Source organism: Vipera ursinii (assembly GCF_947247035.1).
Source record: "Vipera ursinii genome assembly, chromosome: 1".
NCBI lineage: Eukaryota > Metazoa > Chordata > Lepidosauria > Squamata > Viperidae > Vipera > Vipera ursinii.
The window spans coordinates 11,018,377-11,034,035 of NC_139512.1; the positions used below are offsets into that span (position 1 = coordinate 11,018,377).

General features: G+C 50.8%; 1 protein-coding gene across 4 annotated transcripts in view; it reads left to right on the forward strand.

Moving 5' to 3' along the window:
• Positions 1-15,088, forward strand: part of NCLN (nicalin) — a 48,130-nt gene extending 33,042 nt beyond the window's left edge. The window contains exons 6-15 of one of the 4 annotated variants that reach the window (XM_083363817.1): positions 1,576-1,679; positions 1,967-2,055; positions 4,630-4,769; positions 5,976-6,166; positions 8,669-8,756; positions 9,816-9,854; positions 10,011-10,171; positions 11,431-11,484; positions 12,779-12,857; positions 14,598-15,088. In XM_083363817.1, the coding sequence (XP_083219943.1) occupies positions 1,576-1,679; positions 1,967-2,055; positions 4,630-4,769; positions 5,976-6,166; positions 8,669-8,756; positions 9,816-9,854; positions 10,011-10,171; positions 11,431-11,484; positions 12,779-12,857; positions 14,598-14,657 (1,005 nt within the window). In that variant the 3' untranslated portion in view covers positions 14,658-15,088. Of the gene's footprint in view, positions 1-1,575; positions 1,680-1,966; positions 2,056-4,629; positions 4,770-5,975; positions 6,167-8,668; positions 8,757-9,815; positions 9,855-10,007; positions 10,172-11,430; positions 11,485-12,778; positions 12,858-14,597 lie in introns of all 4 variants that reach the window. The other 3 variants (XM_083363819.1, XM_083363816.1, XM_083363818.1) reach the window with 3 other exon arrangements.
• The last annotated feature ends 571 nt before the right edge of the window (positions 15,089-15,659 follow it).

Below are 15,659 nucleotides of genomic sequence, written 5' to 3' on the forward strand. Positions count from 1 at the left end.
CCTGGTTCCAAAATTCCAACAGCCCCCTACGTCATGGGTAGGCAACCTTGGCTCTTTTATGACTCGTGGACTTCAACTCCCAGAATTCCTGAGCCAGCCACGCTGAGGGGAAAGGGAGAGGTTTCCAAGCTGAGCCATCTTGGCTCAGGAATTCTGGGAGTTGAAGTCCACAAGTCATAAAAGAGCCAAGGTTGCCTACCCCTGCCCTACGTGGTCCCATGACTGCATGTTGGGGGGGGAGAGGGGGCTAGGCAGCCGGCCTGCATTTACAAACTTTTGCAGCGTCGTCTTGTCATGTGACTGCTATTTATGACTTTTTTTTGCTGAAAACCAGTGTTTACTTCCAGTTTTGAGCAAAAAAAATGCCCCATAAGCGAACACTAGCTTTCCCCTAACAACCGTAAGGATTTACTTAACGGCTGCCGCAAAAGTGTAGTAAAACTGGGTTGGTCGTTTGATGCCACTCTACGTCGGTCGTCACTCTTCGACGGTAATGGGCTAGCGGCATTGCAGTTGTAAGTCGAGGACTGCCGGTTTGCTAACTTCTTCTGACATTCTGGTAGCCTCTGATATTCCGATACAAAGCACCGAGTAGATTGTGCTTGGGATCCACCCACTTTCCTCAAAAGCTGGATCACTGAGGTGCTTTTTCCTCAGCTGGCCCGGGACCCCACCAGTAGGGCATGATTGCCCCAGCCTTTGCTTGATAAGCCACCCTCACAATGGACTGGGCTGAGACAAGATAGCTGCTGACTCTGTTCCCGCCGATAGCCTTCCTTGAATTTCTGAATTTTTAAGGCTTCCCGGGTCCAGCGGACGTCCGGATGAATGAAACTCTTGTGCCCTCTGTGTGGACGACGGGGCTTTGATTCGCTTGCTGTCTGCAGCGTCCTTCGCACACCCTCTCTTCCTGCCCTTCCCATCCCTTTATGTCCATATTTTATTTTATTTATTTATTCATTTAATTAGTTTTATATACCGCCCTATTCCCGAAGGACTCAGGGCGGTTTACAGGGCAAAATTTAGAAGACGATATAAAAGTTGAAGTAAAAATAGAATTAAAATGAATTAAATGAATTAATAAATATTAATTAAATTAATTGATATTTTGTCCCAGCGTGGCCGCTTTTAAGATAGGTGGACTTCAACTCCCAGAATGCTTCCGTCGTCATCGGGGAATTGAAGGCCACAAGGGCCGGCTCAGGCATTCTGGGAATTGAAGTCCCCACTTCTTCGAAGTCACCAGATTTGAGAAACGTTGCTTTCCGTTCCCAAATATCCGGCTTGTCAGCGCTGCGACAATTGAGAAAACTGTAGCCATTTTACCTTTTTTTGCTTTCATTGTGCTTCTTTCTGCTTTGGGGGATTTCAGATGTAGAAGCGGGGGGTGTAGGGGGAAATGTTTGAGCATTTTCACTTCGCCATAACAATCGCAGCTCTGTGTGCCGGTACTTTGTTTCCTGAACAAAATGTTCAAGGAAGAAATCTTTGCCTTGAAGTGCTTTTTAATTGGTTTCATCTATCGGAACCATGACACTGCTCAGCCTTGCCTAAAGACCTTCTTTTATCTTCCAGTGGCTGTCCCACGGGGCTGACTCCAACGGCAGTGGGGTTGCGGTACTGTTAGAACTCGCCAGGTTGTTCTCCCGGCTCTACACGTACAAGAGGACCCACGCCGCGTAAGAACGGGACCGGCTTTGGGGTAGGGCAGGGGTAGGCAACCTTGGCTGTTTTATGACTGGTGGACTTCAACTCCCAGAATTCCTCAGCCAGCCATGCTGAGGGGAAAGGGAGAGGTTTCCAAGTTGAGCCATGCTGGCTCAGGAATTCTGGGAGTTGAAGTCCACCAGTCATAAAACAGCCAAGGTTGCCTACCCCTGGGGTAGGGAAACCCAAACAAGACAAGATGGTGGATGCACGTTTCCCCAATAGAAATGCACCCCTTGCCTCTCTCTTCTCTGCACAGGTACAACTTGCTTTTCTTTGCATCCGGAGGCGGCAAGTTTAACTATCAGGGAACGAAGCGGTGGCTGGAAGACAACCTGGACCACACAGGTGTGAACGGAGATTATTGCGTTCTTTTATATGTTTGGGGGGCTATGGGGAAAACTCTGGCCTCGCATATGAAGTAGCCAAAGAGAGGAAAGGGGCTGTTGGACAGATGCCTGGCAACCTGCTTTAAGTGGCAGAAGAGGCAGTGGTGGGATTCAGCCAGTTCGCGAGAATCGGTAGCTAAATTTACCTGAATTCGGAGAACCGGCTGGCTTCCAGAAGTCCAGTCTAGGCCTCGGAGGCCTGGAGAAGCCCTCCCAGGCCTAAAACAGCCCACTGGAAATGTGTGGATGCCACTTCCGGAAGTCCATTCCAGGCACCAGAGGCCTGGAGGAGCCCTCCCAGGGTAAAACAACCCACCGGAAGTGTGTGGATGCCACTTCCGGAAGTCCATTTTAGGCACCAGAGGCCTGGAGGAGCCCTCCCAGGCCTAAAACAGCCCACCGGAAATGTGTGGATGCCACTTCTGGAAGTCCATTCCAGGCACCAGAGGCCTGGAGGAGCCCTCCCAGGGCTAAAACAACCCACCGGAAGTGTGTGGATGCCACTTCCGGAAGTCCATTTTAGGCACCAGAGGCCTGGAGGAGCCCTCCCAGGCCTAAAACAGCCCACCGGAAATGTGTGGATGCCACTTCTGGAAGTCCATTCCAGGCACCAGAGGCCTGGAGGAGCCCTCCCAGGGCTAAAACAGCCCACGGGAAGTGTGTGGATGCCACTTCCGGAAGTCCATTCTAGGCACCAGAGGCCTAGAAGAGGCCTCCCAGGCCTAAAACATCCCACCGGAAGTGTGTGGATGCCACTTCCGGAAGTCCGCATCAGAGGCCCAGGCCTGCATCAAATATGAGAACCGGTTGTTGAGGTATTTGAATCCCACCACTGAGAAGAGAGTATAGCTTGGCCTATTTTAGCTGTTAATGGGCCTGGTGACAATCCTCGCTTTTCATCTTTCAATTGTTTTATTCATTTAGTTCAATTTTTATGGCCGCCCGTCTCGCCAGGTTGACTCTGGGTGGCTGACGATAGGCTAAAGCAGGGGTAGGCAACCTTGGCTCTTTTATGACTCCTGGACTTCAACTCCCAGAATTCCTGAGCCAGGATGGCTCAGCTTGGAACTTCTCCCTTTCCCCTCAGCATGGCTGGCTCAGGCATTCTGGGAGTTGAAGTCCAGGAGTCATAAAAGAGCCGAGGTTCCCCACCCCTCTGCATCCAGCCAAATTAGAACCAAAAAAACAATATACATAAAGCGAATACAGGTAGTCCTCGACTTAGGATCACCCTTGAGCCCAACATTTCTATTGTGAAGCCAGGCAGTTGTTAAGTGAGATTTGTCCCCATTTAACAATCTTCCTTGCCACAGTCGCTGTGTGAATCAGTCATTGAGCGAATGTGGCTTTCCCCGTTGACTCTTGTAACACGCCTGCTGGGAAGATCACAAATGGTGATCACATGACCTCAAGATACCGCCACTGTCGTAAATATGTGCCAGCTGCCGGGCAAATTTTGATCGCCTGACCAAATTTGGATCATGGTGTGAAAACCGGTCACAAGTCACATTTTTCAGTGCCACGGTAACGTTGAACGGTCCCTAAAGGAACAGTTGTAAGCCGAAGGCTACCTGTCGGGAGGCCCTGTTCACTGTCAGATTAGGCCCTCGTGATCTCCCGTCTGGACTACTGCAATGTGCTCTGCCTGGGGTTGCCCTTGAAGTCCCCTCAGCAGCTTCAAGTACGGAAGGCGGAAGCCCAGGTAGTAAATGGGGACAGTGATTTGGCCCAGGTTGTAACACCTCTACTCCGTGAGCTGCCTGGGTCCCAAGTGGTCTTCTGGATGCGATTCAGGGCGCTGGTGGTCACCTTTAAAGCCCTTCATAGCTTGGGACCAGGTGACTTGAGGGGCCGTCATTCCTACCTGCTCATCCAGTTAGACAAGACGGGCGTCTTTTAGGTCTTATCGCTTCAGGAATGTGGGTTGATGGGGCTGAGATGGGCCCTTTGTGCTGTTAAAAGCTCACTTTCTGGAACATTCTTCCTCCTGAAATCAAGACGGTCTCGATCCTGCAGGCGTTTCCTAAGACCTTAAAGACCTGCCTCTGCGCCCAGGTTTCTTGGTGCGTGTTAACGGGGTACAGGTAGTCCTCGACTTAATGACCACAATTGACTGACACACACACACACACACCCCAATTTTCTGCTGCTAAGGGAAACATCGGTTAAGCGAAATTGGCCCCGTTTCTTGCCGCAGCTGCAAAGTGAATCACTGCAGTTGGTAAGTTAGCAACACGGTCGTTAAGTGAATCTGGCTTCCCCGTCGATTTTGCTTGTCAGAAGGCCGCGAAAGGGGATCACGTGAGCCTTCTCCACCCCCCTGCCCGCCCCAGGACACTCCAACCGTTATTAAGTGTGAGTCGGTTGTCGAAGCATCCTAAGGCACGTCTCGTGACCACGGGGCTGCGGCCAGAGTCCCGAGTGTGACAGAGAAGTCAGTCCTAAGTCGCCTTTTTTTTTCAGTGCCGTGGCAACTTTTGAACGGTCACAAGTTGAGGACTACCCGTCACTGTGTAGCCTTCTCTGATTCCAGATTTCAGTCTGCTGCAGGATAATGTGGCGTTTGTCCTCTGCCTGGACACTCTGGGGAGAGGCAGCAGTCTCCACCTCCACGTCTCAAAGCCCCCCAAGGAAGGGACGCTTCAGCACACCTTTCTCAAGGAGCTGGAACAGGTAAAGGGGGAACTGGGGTCCCTTTGGGGTGGCTGCCTTCTTCCCCAGCCTGGACTGCTGGACTTCCCTTTCCCCTCCCCTCCTGGAAGCCAGAACACAACGGAGGGAGGCAGGACTAGGGTAGTCCTTGCCTTACGTCCCTCATGGAGCGCTAGAGGTCGTCCTTGGCTTACATCCCTAATGGAGCCCGCGATGGTCACCGACGTAGCCGGCCCCGTTTCGTGACTTTTCCCGCAGAGGCCGTTCAACAGAGCAGCATGGCTGTTAAGCGAACCCAGAGTCATTCATTAAGCGAAGGCGGCGGTTAAAGCATTTTTTGCCGAAACGCGGTCGTAAACGCCGGTTTCGCGGCAAACCCCCCCCCCTCATAAATCGGGATCACATGACTGCAAAGGCAGGCCAGTTGCTGCAATCGTGTGACCGCTTGGGTGCCCCTTGGAACATCCGAACCGGGTTGTAAGTGCCTTTTGGAGGGTTCATACCTTTGGACGGTTGCGAAGCAACCAGTCATAAGTCAAGGACTACCTGCAACGCCGGAGCAATAGCTCCATCTGCTGACTGCTTTAAAGAAGAACGAATGCAAAGCTCTTGATCAGGGATCTTCAAACTTGGCCCTTTTATGACTTGTGGACTTCCACTTCCAGAATTCTGGGACTGGAAGTCCGCAAGTCATAAAAGGGCCAAGTTTGAAGACCCCTGCCAGAATACCTGAGCCGTGCATGCTGGCTGAGGAATTCTGAAAATTGAAGTCCGCAAATTATAAAAGGGCCAAGTCTGAAAACCCCTCCCAGAATTCCTCAGCCGGGCACGCTGGCTGAGGAATGCTGGGAGTTGAAGTCCACAAGTCACAAAAGGGCCAAGTCTGAAGACCCCTTCTCTAATCTCTTCATTGTCCATTCCAAGGCTGATCGTTGTTCTACCTCAGGGGTCCTTCAAACCTGGCCTTTTTACGACTCGTGGACTTCTGCTCCCACAATTCCTCAGCCAGTGTGCCTGGCTGAGGAATTCTGGGAGCGGAAGTCCACGAGTCGTAAAAGGGCCAGGCTTGAAGGACCCCTGGTCTAACTCAGTGTTTCTCAACGGCGGCAGCTTTAAGATGGGGGAGACTTCCAACTCCCAGAATCCCTCAGCCAGGCACGCCGGCAGTGTTGACCGCCTGCGCTGCTTCCTCTCTTTGACCCTGCTGCCCACCTTTTGTTCCTCCAGGTTGTCGCCCACCATTTCCCAGAGGTGAGGTTCTCCATGGTGCACAAGAAGATCAACCTGGCCGAAGACATGCTGGCCTGGGAGCACGAGCGCTTCGCCATCCGCCGCCTCCCGGCCTTCACGGTCTCCCACCTGGAGAGCCACCGCGAAGGCCTGCGCAACAGCATCATGGACGTCAGGTCAGCTGCTGGGTGAGGAGGCGCCGCGCGGGCCGATGCGTCGGGGTGGGGAGGCTTTGCGCCGCCCCTTTATTGCCTCTCCCCTCGAGGCACGTCAGGGAAAAGAGGGCCCAGGTTTGGTCGCTTCTGCTTCCTTTCATCGCTCGAAGATGGGAGGTTGGGAAAAATAAGAAGGTCCATCCTGTCTGGTTCCCAAATCTCACCCTTTGGACCCGGGGTGGGCAATTCATTTTCCCAAGATGCCGCAGGAGAAACGGACTGTGAGGGTGCCTGGGCCGCGCACGCCCACGCATAGGTAAATCGAGGGGGGGGGAGGGGGAAAGTCGCTTTCAAAAAGCAGACGATCGCAGCCGAGCCCCAAATTTCCGTCGCCAAGCGAAACAGGTTTTTTTTCAGCGAGCTTCGCCCCGTTTTGCAACCTTCCTGAAGCGAAGCGCTGCCGTTGTTCAAGTTGGCAACGCCGTCGCTAAGCGAATCTGCCTTCCCCCGCTGACTTTTGCTCGTCAGAGGATCGCAAAAGGGGAATCGCGTGATCCCCGGGACGCACTGCAACCGTCATGAATATGAACCCGTTGCCAAGCGTCTGGATTTCGGTGACGTGACAACGGGTGTGAGGTGCAGTCAGAAGCCACCTTTTTTTTTTCTTAGTGCCCTGTGACTTAGAACAGTCACTCAACGAACTGCTGTAAGTCGAGGGCTGCCTGGAAAAGCAACCCACGTGGGCTGGCAGGGAAACCCCAAAGGGCCGGATGTAGCCCAGGGGCCATGAGATGCCTGTAAAGGTAACCCCCAAATCAGGGTCATAATTGAACATGGCAATTATGATGCCTCAGGGAGATGGATGGTTAGGAAGTATGATATATGGAAGGAAGGAAGGAAGGAAGGAAGGAAGGAAGGAAGGAAGGAAGGAAGGGAAGGAAGGAAGGGAAGGAAGGAAGGAAGGAAGGGAAGGAAGGAAGGGAAGGAAGGAAGGAAGGAAAGGAAGGAAGGGAAGGAAGGAAAGGAAGGAAGGAAGGAAGGGAAGGAAGGAAGGAAGGAAGGAAGGAGAAAGGAAGGAAAGGAAAGGGAATGAAGGAGGAAAGGAAAGGAAGGAAGGAGGAAAGGGAGGAAAGGAAAGGAAGGAAGGAGGAAAGGAAAGAGGGAAGGAAGAAAGGGAAGGAAGGAAGGAAAGGAAAGGGAATGAAGGAGGAAAGGAAAGGAAGGAAGGAGGAAGGAAGGAAGGAGGGAGGAAAGGGAAGAAAGGAAGAAAGGAAAGGGAATGAAGGAGGAAAGGAAGGAAGGAGGAAAGGAAAGGGAATGAAGGAGGAAAGGAAGGAGGGAGGAAGGAAGGAAGGAGGAAAGGGAAGAAAGGAAGGAGGAAAGGAAGGAAGGAAAGGGAAGGAAGGAGGAAAGGAAAGGAAGGAAGGAGAAAAGGAAGGGAAGGAAGGAAGGAGGGAGGAAAGGGAAGAAAGGAAGGAGGAAAGGGAATGAAGGAGGAAAGGAAGGAAGGAGGAAAGGAAAGGAAGGAAGGTGGGCCACCATGTGATCCAAAGGAGTTTTTTATTTTTTCCAAAAGGCAACTGGACTCCCCCCCCCCCCCCGCTTTGCGAAGGTTTCACTTCTCATTCAAGAAGCTTCTTTAGTTCTGCATCTCTGCACCAAAAGCACCTTTGGGACAACCATCACCTGGATGATTGAGAATCTCCCGAGAGACGGTCACCCTGTGTGACCGGATCTGTTTCTGTGACCTATTTTTTTTTTAGCAACAGTTTTTTACGCAAAGACGGCAGTCATTAAGCCATTAACCCACTCTGGGCCAGGCTTGGCCAGAAATCAGAACTAAACGCCCCAAAGTCCTAAAGGGCGGCCACGGGACCGCAGGACACTGCGAAAGGGCCGCCGTGAATGCAGGCCAGTGGCTGAGCATCCCAAATGGGGGTCACGTGGGCAAGTGGGGGTGTTCTTACTTTTGAGCCAGGCCGTAAGTAGCTTTGAGGAGATCCATTATAAGTCAAGGGCTGCCTTTACGCTTATAGAGCAGGCCCCCCCATCCCCCGGTCCGTGGACCCATACCGGGCAACCGGTCCGCACAAACAAGCGAAGCCCCCTCCGCGGGATGCAGGCGGCGCACAAAACCAGGCACTCTCCGGTCCGTAGAAAAAAGCTTCTCTCCGCAGAACCGGTCCCCGTTGCCCAAAAGGTTGGGGACCTCTGCTAATAGAGCATTAGGATTGTGCGTGCTTTGAAAACACAATCCCAGGCGGGGGTGGGGTGGGGGAAAAGAGGGGGCTGCTTTAAAGCATCGCTACAGAAGAGCGTTCGAGGCAAGCGCCTTCTACGGGTCCACCTGACGAGCTGTTTCTTCCACACACCCCTCCACCCCCGGATGTTGGTCTGATCGCCCAAACTGGGATCGATCTTGTGTGCGCGGGCTGTGGGTGTGAGCGAAGTGCCGCCGTTTCAGAGGCCTCCCGTCGGCCCCTCCCCTTTCCTAGGAGCCAAAGGCTGACGCGGCTGCCGTTTTCCCTCTTGCAGGCCACGGGTGAACCTCCAGATCCTCACCCGCAACACCCGGATCATCGTAGAGGCTCTGACGAGGGTGATCTACAACTTGACACAGAAGGCGAGTCTTTTCTTAGGGCGGATAAAGCAATCGAACCACTACAAAAACATCAGCAACAATAAATCAAGCAGGCTGATTTATTTATTTATTATTTATTTTATTTTAATTCCATTTATATCCCTCCCTTCTCCGAAGACTCAGGGCGGCTTACAAGCTTAGCAGTAGCCTTCATTCTGTGTATATGCCTGCTTATTAGGGCATATACATATTATTATTTATTGTTATTATTATTATTTATTTGAGCCCGGTGAATTTAAATTGAGCTTCAGCTGAAACCTACCGTCAGTTTAGACACGCCTCTTCCCTGCGTAGTAGCGATCAGTCTCGTCTCACAACTTTACAGCCTGTGGGCTTCAACTCCCAGTCTGGCTGGCTCGGGAATTCTGGGAATTACAAGTCCACAGGTCATAAAATTGCTCACCCCCGCTACAGAGCAACTAGCATTCATTCTGATGATGTGTCCCACCCACCTCATTTGAGCTCTGATCTTCAGAGACTCAGTGCTGGTGGGTTCCATACCAGGGATCCCCAAACCCTGGCCTGGGCCTCGGGGCCATTCGGAAGCGGGCTGTGGAAGCGGAAGGGTGAGCGTGCAGAAAGCTCCACTTGCGGAAGCGGCATGCGGGCATGCACGCAGTTCCATTTTTTGGAGCGGCTGGAGCGCGTGCCCGCCCCTTGCACGGATTGACCTGCGTGTGCATGCTCACCCGCCGCTCGCATGGAAACACCACCACCCCCATTTCCCTGCCCTGCTGGTCTGCAAAGCTGAAAAGGCCGGGGGAACGCTGTTCCACACAACCCCAGTCCTCCAGGTCGGAGACGCACCCTTGCTAACAAATGCCAAGGACAGAGCGGAGAGCACCACATGAGAAAGTTCTCCAGTTGTTTGACGTGTCTCCGGTGCAGAGCCCGGGACTCAGACGGGAAGGGATAACTGCCGCTGTCTGTAGACTTTCAGCTTTGCGACGATAACGGACGGAGGTTGTGGTCAATTGTGGTCAATTGTGGTCAGCTGGATTTTCATCCATCCCTCTTTTTTTTTTTTCCTTCCCTCATCAGGGTGTGCCTGCTGACCTCCAGATCTTCACTGAACACATGGTAAGCTCCTGGCTGGAAGGCTCTGTGTGTGTGTGTGTGTGTGTGAGAGAGAGAGAGAGAGAGAGATATGGGGGGGAGAGAAAGAAGGATGTTTCGGGGTCTTCGTCTGCAGAACTGGCCGACTTCCTCTCCCCCTCTTCCCTGTTTCTGCAGCAGATTCAGCAGGAGCAGATGGAGTCGGTGATGGACTGGCTCAGCAGTCAGCCAAGGGCTGCCCAGCTGGTGGACAAAGACAGCACCTTCATCAACACCCTGGAATACTACATGAGCCGCTACCTGAAAGACGTCAAGCAGCATTACGTGAAGGCAGACAAGCGGTGAGGATAGCGACGGTGTTCCCAGCTGCTCAACTGGCCACTCAGTCTCTCTGTGGGTTTAGCACTGATGATGTTACCTAGTTGGGTAATGAAACGTCTGCAAGAAAACCACCAAGCTTAGAGGGAACCAAGGAACCCACAGTCCTTCTCCTCCCCTCCCCTCCCCTCCTCTACTCCCCTCCTCTCGTCTCTGCACACCCCACTTCCTCTTAGCACTGATGATGTTACCTAGTTTGGTAATGAAACGTCTGCAAGGAAACCACCAAGCTCAGAGAGAACCAAGAAACCCACAGTCCTTCTCCTCTCCTCCCCTCCCCTCCTCCTCTCCTCTCTGCACACCCCACTTCCTCTTAGCACTGATGATGTTATCTAGTTGGGTAATGAAACGTCTCCAAGAAAACCACCCAGGTTAGAGGGAACCAAGAAACCCACAGTCCTTCTCCTCTCCTCTCCTCTCCTCCCTTCCCCTCCCCTCCTCTCCTCTCTGCACACCCCACTTTCTCCTAGCACTATCAATGTTAACTAGTTGGGTAAGGAAACGTCTGCAAGGAAACCACCCAGCTCAGAGCACCGAGGACCCTGCATGCTACGACAAGTCATGTGAAAACAATGTCATGTCACTTTTTTCAGGGCCGTTATAACTCTGAATAGTCGCTAAACAAATGGTTGTAAGTCAAGGGATATCTGTATGTCTTCTGGGCTAGACATGTGTTTTCACTTGGTATAAGGTCACCCCTGGGTTTTCAGTTCTACCTTCAAAAATCACAGTGTCGTGGTTCCAACAGATGAAAGTCTTCAAAGTATTTTGAGGCCTTGTTTTACCTTAAAGAATCTTTATTCGAGAAGCATAGCATCGGCACTAACGTAATCGAAGCCAAAAACTGAATTCTCCCCCCCCCCTGAGCACATAGTATCAAAGCACAATTCCCTCCTCCAATTAACAGTCATAAATCACATTCTCCAATTAGTTTGAAATGCGAACTTCCCCTCCAGTTCCCCAGCCCGCCAATTTTTTAAACATATCTTATTTTTAAAAAAACACCTTGGATCTCACACTAGTTACAACATTGTTAGGTCTAACTAACTCCCATGCACATTCCTCCCCACCCCCGCCCCAGTGTCATCTAATTCGAACCCTAATTCTAAGAGTAAAACCTATGAAGGAAAATGGCTGCATCTCCATATGTTGTCAAAGCAAAAACATCCGATGTTAGCAGCGTCGATACACAGCTCTAACTGTTATTCCCTTTTGTACGCAGGGATCCCGAGTTTGTTTTCTATGACCAGCTGAAGCAAGTAATGAATGCATATAGGTAAGTACGGAGCGACAGCAAAAAAAAAAAAGTGTTTTGGAGTTTGATTCGTCCCGGGCCTTTCCTTTAAGGCTTGGGGTACAAAAAGCACTTTTGATTTTCCAAGTTAGCGGATTTGAGATAATCTAATTCAAAGCGTGTTCCTGCATAATGCACCACGGGGGCTAACTGGAGGGGACAAACAGACAGGCGAGTTTTTGTAGCGTATAGATCAGTGATGGCGAACCTTTTAGAGACCAAGTGTGTTCTGTACCAGCCTGCTACCGGCCCTGCAGCAAAAGCAGGGACAACCCCTTTACAAACGGCAAGAGGCTGGAATAAAGCCTGCCAAATTTATTAACATAAAACAGAGCCAAGACAAGACACCAACCATGAGACAGGAGCTATGAAACAGGAACTATCCAAGCGGTTGCCTTCAGCAAACCAGCCCTCCCACACATTCCCCTTAAATACAGTTCAGGGCGTGGCCTCTCTCTGCCTCCTTCCGAGGTGCCCCATTGCCTTCCTCTGTTTACTCCTGATTGACTGCCTCCTGCGTCGGGCATCTTTGAACAGGGCCAGCTGTGGGTCATCTTCATCCACACTGTCAGGCTCACACAGCTGGGTCTCCATCGTGACCAGGTGGGAGGGGCCTGGCTGAGGGCTCTGCGGAGCCTCAAGGCCATCATCAGCAAGCTCTTCAACCCCCCCCTCCTCCTCTGAGTCGTCTGACCCAACTGCCGAACCCACAGGCTGACCCTGAATCACAACAAAGTGCCAAACTGCAACCCAAAACCCACTAATGTATCATCGGGGGTGGGCGTGGCCAATTGGGTGGGCATGGCTGCGGCGCTAACGGCAGACTGGGTGGGACTAAAAAGTTCAATCAATTCCAACTTTGCGAGATCTTTTTTTTTTCCCCGCGAGAAGTTGAAATTGATTGACTGAACCTTTTTTTTTTTTTGGCACACGGCAGCAGAGGCCTAAAGCGAAAAGGTTTTATAAAACCCAGCTGAAGGTCTGCCTAGGGCTGGGGCGACGGTGCGTGTGCCCACACAGAGGGCTCTGCATGCCACAGGTTCGCCACCACGAGTATAGATGTATGAAACATGTATGCCGCTCGACTCTCATTGATTCTGGCTGGCTCACAACAGTCAAAGTTGGCCCTGTCTTTCGGGGCTGGGGGCAGGCCAGAAGAGCTGATAGAACAAAAAAGGTCTCCGAGGAGCAGACCCGCGAACAAGCAGCTCAGAGGGAAGGGAAAAAACTCCAGTGTCTCATGACTGGCTGTGGGAACGTGGCTTGTGTCTTTCAGAGTCAAACCAGCCATCTTTGATCTCCTCCTGGCTCTCTGCATAGCAGCCTACCTTGGTGTGGCTTACATCGCTGTCCAGGTGAGTGCCGACGCACGGTGGTTTGCTGTGGCCAGTGGTGCAATTCAGCCGGTTCGCACCAATTTGGCAGAACCGGTAGCCAATTTTTTTTGTTGTTGTTGCCCAGGCCCAGCAGAATGGACTTCCGGAAGCGGCATCCACACAGAGAACCGGTTGTTCACGTTATTTGAATCCCACCACTGGCTACGGCGTTTTTGTAGCCTGGAATGAAGCTAGGAATCTAGGCATGGCCCTCCTGGATTAGGCTAAAAAAGATAAAAGGTTTCCCTTTTCCGGTTGTGTCCAACTGGGGGACGGTGTTCACCTCTGTTTCTTAGCCAAGGGAGCCAGCGTTGTCCGAAGACGCTTCCGTGGCCACGTGGCCAGCGTGACTATACGCCCAGCCCCACGGAATGCTGTTAACTCAGGCTAAACACAATCTTTATAGTCGCTTTGTGAGTGAGAATTTCGGAATTTTGACATATGAATACAATTAAATAAGTCTTGCTCTAGCACAGGGGTCTTCAAACATGGCCCTTTTATGTCTTGTGGACTTCGACTCCCAGAATTCCTCAGCCAGTGTGCCTGGCTGAGGAATTCTGGGAGTTGAAGTCCACAAGTCTGAAAGGGGCCAAGTTTGAAGACCCCTGCAACAATGTGTGAAGAAGACACATGCCAACCTATACAGTGGTACCTCAGTACTCGGCGTCAATTGGTTCTGGGAGGAGCGATGGGCACTAAAAAGGACACGCACCGTGTGATTTACCACGTGACCCTTTGTTTTGCCCGGGAAGAACTTTCTGTCTGTTCCTCTTCCTATGTCAGCGACCTTCCCAGCAGGGCTGACGTCCTGTCCGTTCCCCATAGCCGTCCCCCTCTTCCTATAGCGGCGTGTCGAGTACTGAACAAAGGCCAATTACCGGGACTACGCTTTCACGTCAAAATGCGTCGAGTCTCAAATTCATTGAGTTTCGAAGCAGTCGAGTGCCGGGGTACCACTCTAATAACCAAATAAATCAATTTGGATGCTGATCCCAGATTGACATAGTATAAACTTGCTTTATAATGCAGGGGTCTTCAAACCTGGCCCATTTTAAGACTGGTGGACTTCAACTCCCGGAATTCCTCAGCCAGGCACACGTGACTGAAGGGGTTTTAGCTTTTTATATATTGTTTTATTTATTTATTTATTTATTTATTTATTACATTTTTATACCGCCCTTCTCCCGAAGGACTCAGGGCGGTGTACAGGGCAATAAATACAAACAGAATATAAAAGTTAAAAACGAATTAAAATAAGTGCCCCAAGTTAAAACAGTAAAACAGTAATTAAAATATATTAAAATATATATTAATATATTAAATATATTAAAAAAATATATTAATTGTTGGGCTTAATTTAATTTAATTTATTTTAATTTTATATTATCTTTATATTGTATTTTATGCTGCCCTGTAAACCTCCCTGAGTCCTTCTGGAAAAGGGCGGTATAAAAATCTAATTAAATAAATAAATAAATAAATAAATAATGTCTCAAGCTTGGGCTGCATCAGCAATTCCTGATTTTGCTTTCACGCGGTCCTGGGGGGGGGAATTCTGGGAGTTGGAAAGTCCGCAGGTCTTCAAAAAAGTTGCCAAGTTTTGAGAAGCCCCGTTCCCAAGGCAGATAGGTGGAGAGCCCTGCTTGTTCATTCTGTCTTTCCTTCTCTCACTCTCTCTCTCTCTCTCTCTCTCTCTCTCTCTCTCTCTCTCTTTTTTAGCATTTCGGCCTCCTTTACCGGCTGGTTCAAAGGCTCTCTCGGAAATCCAAACAGCAGTGATGCAAACAGCAGAGAAATCTTCCGCCTGTCCTTTTGTTCCTCCATCGGATCCTGCTTCTGTTCTTCTTCCTGCTCTCCTCTCCTTACAAGGGGCGGGAGATGGTAAAAGAAAGGATGGTAAAAGAAACGATTAAAAACACAACAACAACCAAAATCAAAACCCCACCCGCCAGCCCCGTAACCACAACAATCACACTCTCCCACATCCTTTGCGTTTGTGCAAAGCTCCTTTTTCTCCTGGGACGGGACCGCAGAGAGAACTCGGACCCCCCCCCCCTTTTGAGACCGATCAAACCTCTGGACACAATTTCTACCCACTACAGATGGAAACCTTCTCCCGGTTAAAATGACTTTTCCATCAACCCGTTGCTGCTGGTTGAGAAACAACATGTGCCATAATTCTAAGCTGGGGGGGAGGGAGGGAGGGAGGGAGGGGCAGGAATCTGGGGGGGGGAGGGCCCCAGGCCTGCCTGTCAAGAGAACTTGAAGGGGATGTGGTTGATTTTTTTTTTTTTAAAAAGTGCACATGTAAATTAAAACTATTACAAAAATACACGTGCCCCGTGGAGCTTGCCTGCTTTTAACCTTTGCCGATTGATTCAGTTCCCCGCGTTTATTATTTTTGTAAACAATTCAAGGCGCTGAACGCAACCCTTCCTTCCTCCTCCTATTCTCCCACCACCCACCACCCACCACCGCAACAACCCTGTGAGGCGGGTTGCGCTGAGACTGGCCCAAAGTGAAATAGAAAAGAACTGGAACCCGTGATCCAGAGAGGTGAGGGGGGCATCCCTGCCAGTCAGAAGCTAAAGAGGTCAGAGACGGTCTAAGGCGGGTTTTGCGGGGTTGGTCTAGATGACCTCCAGGTTCTCTCCAGACGGTAACATTTCACAAAAGTAAAGAAAATGCTCATTTCCCCTCTCGTGGTTGGGGTGCCCAGTGTGCGTAGAACATAGAAAAAAAAACACAATTGGTTGCATGGAAAGAGATTGCTGGACAAAA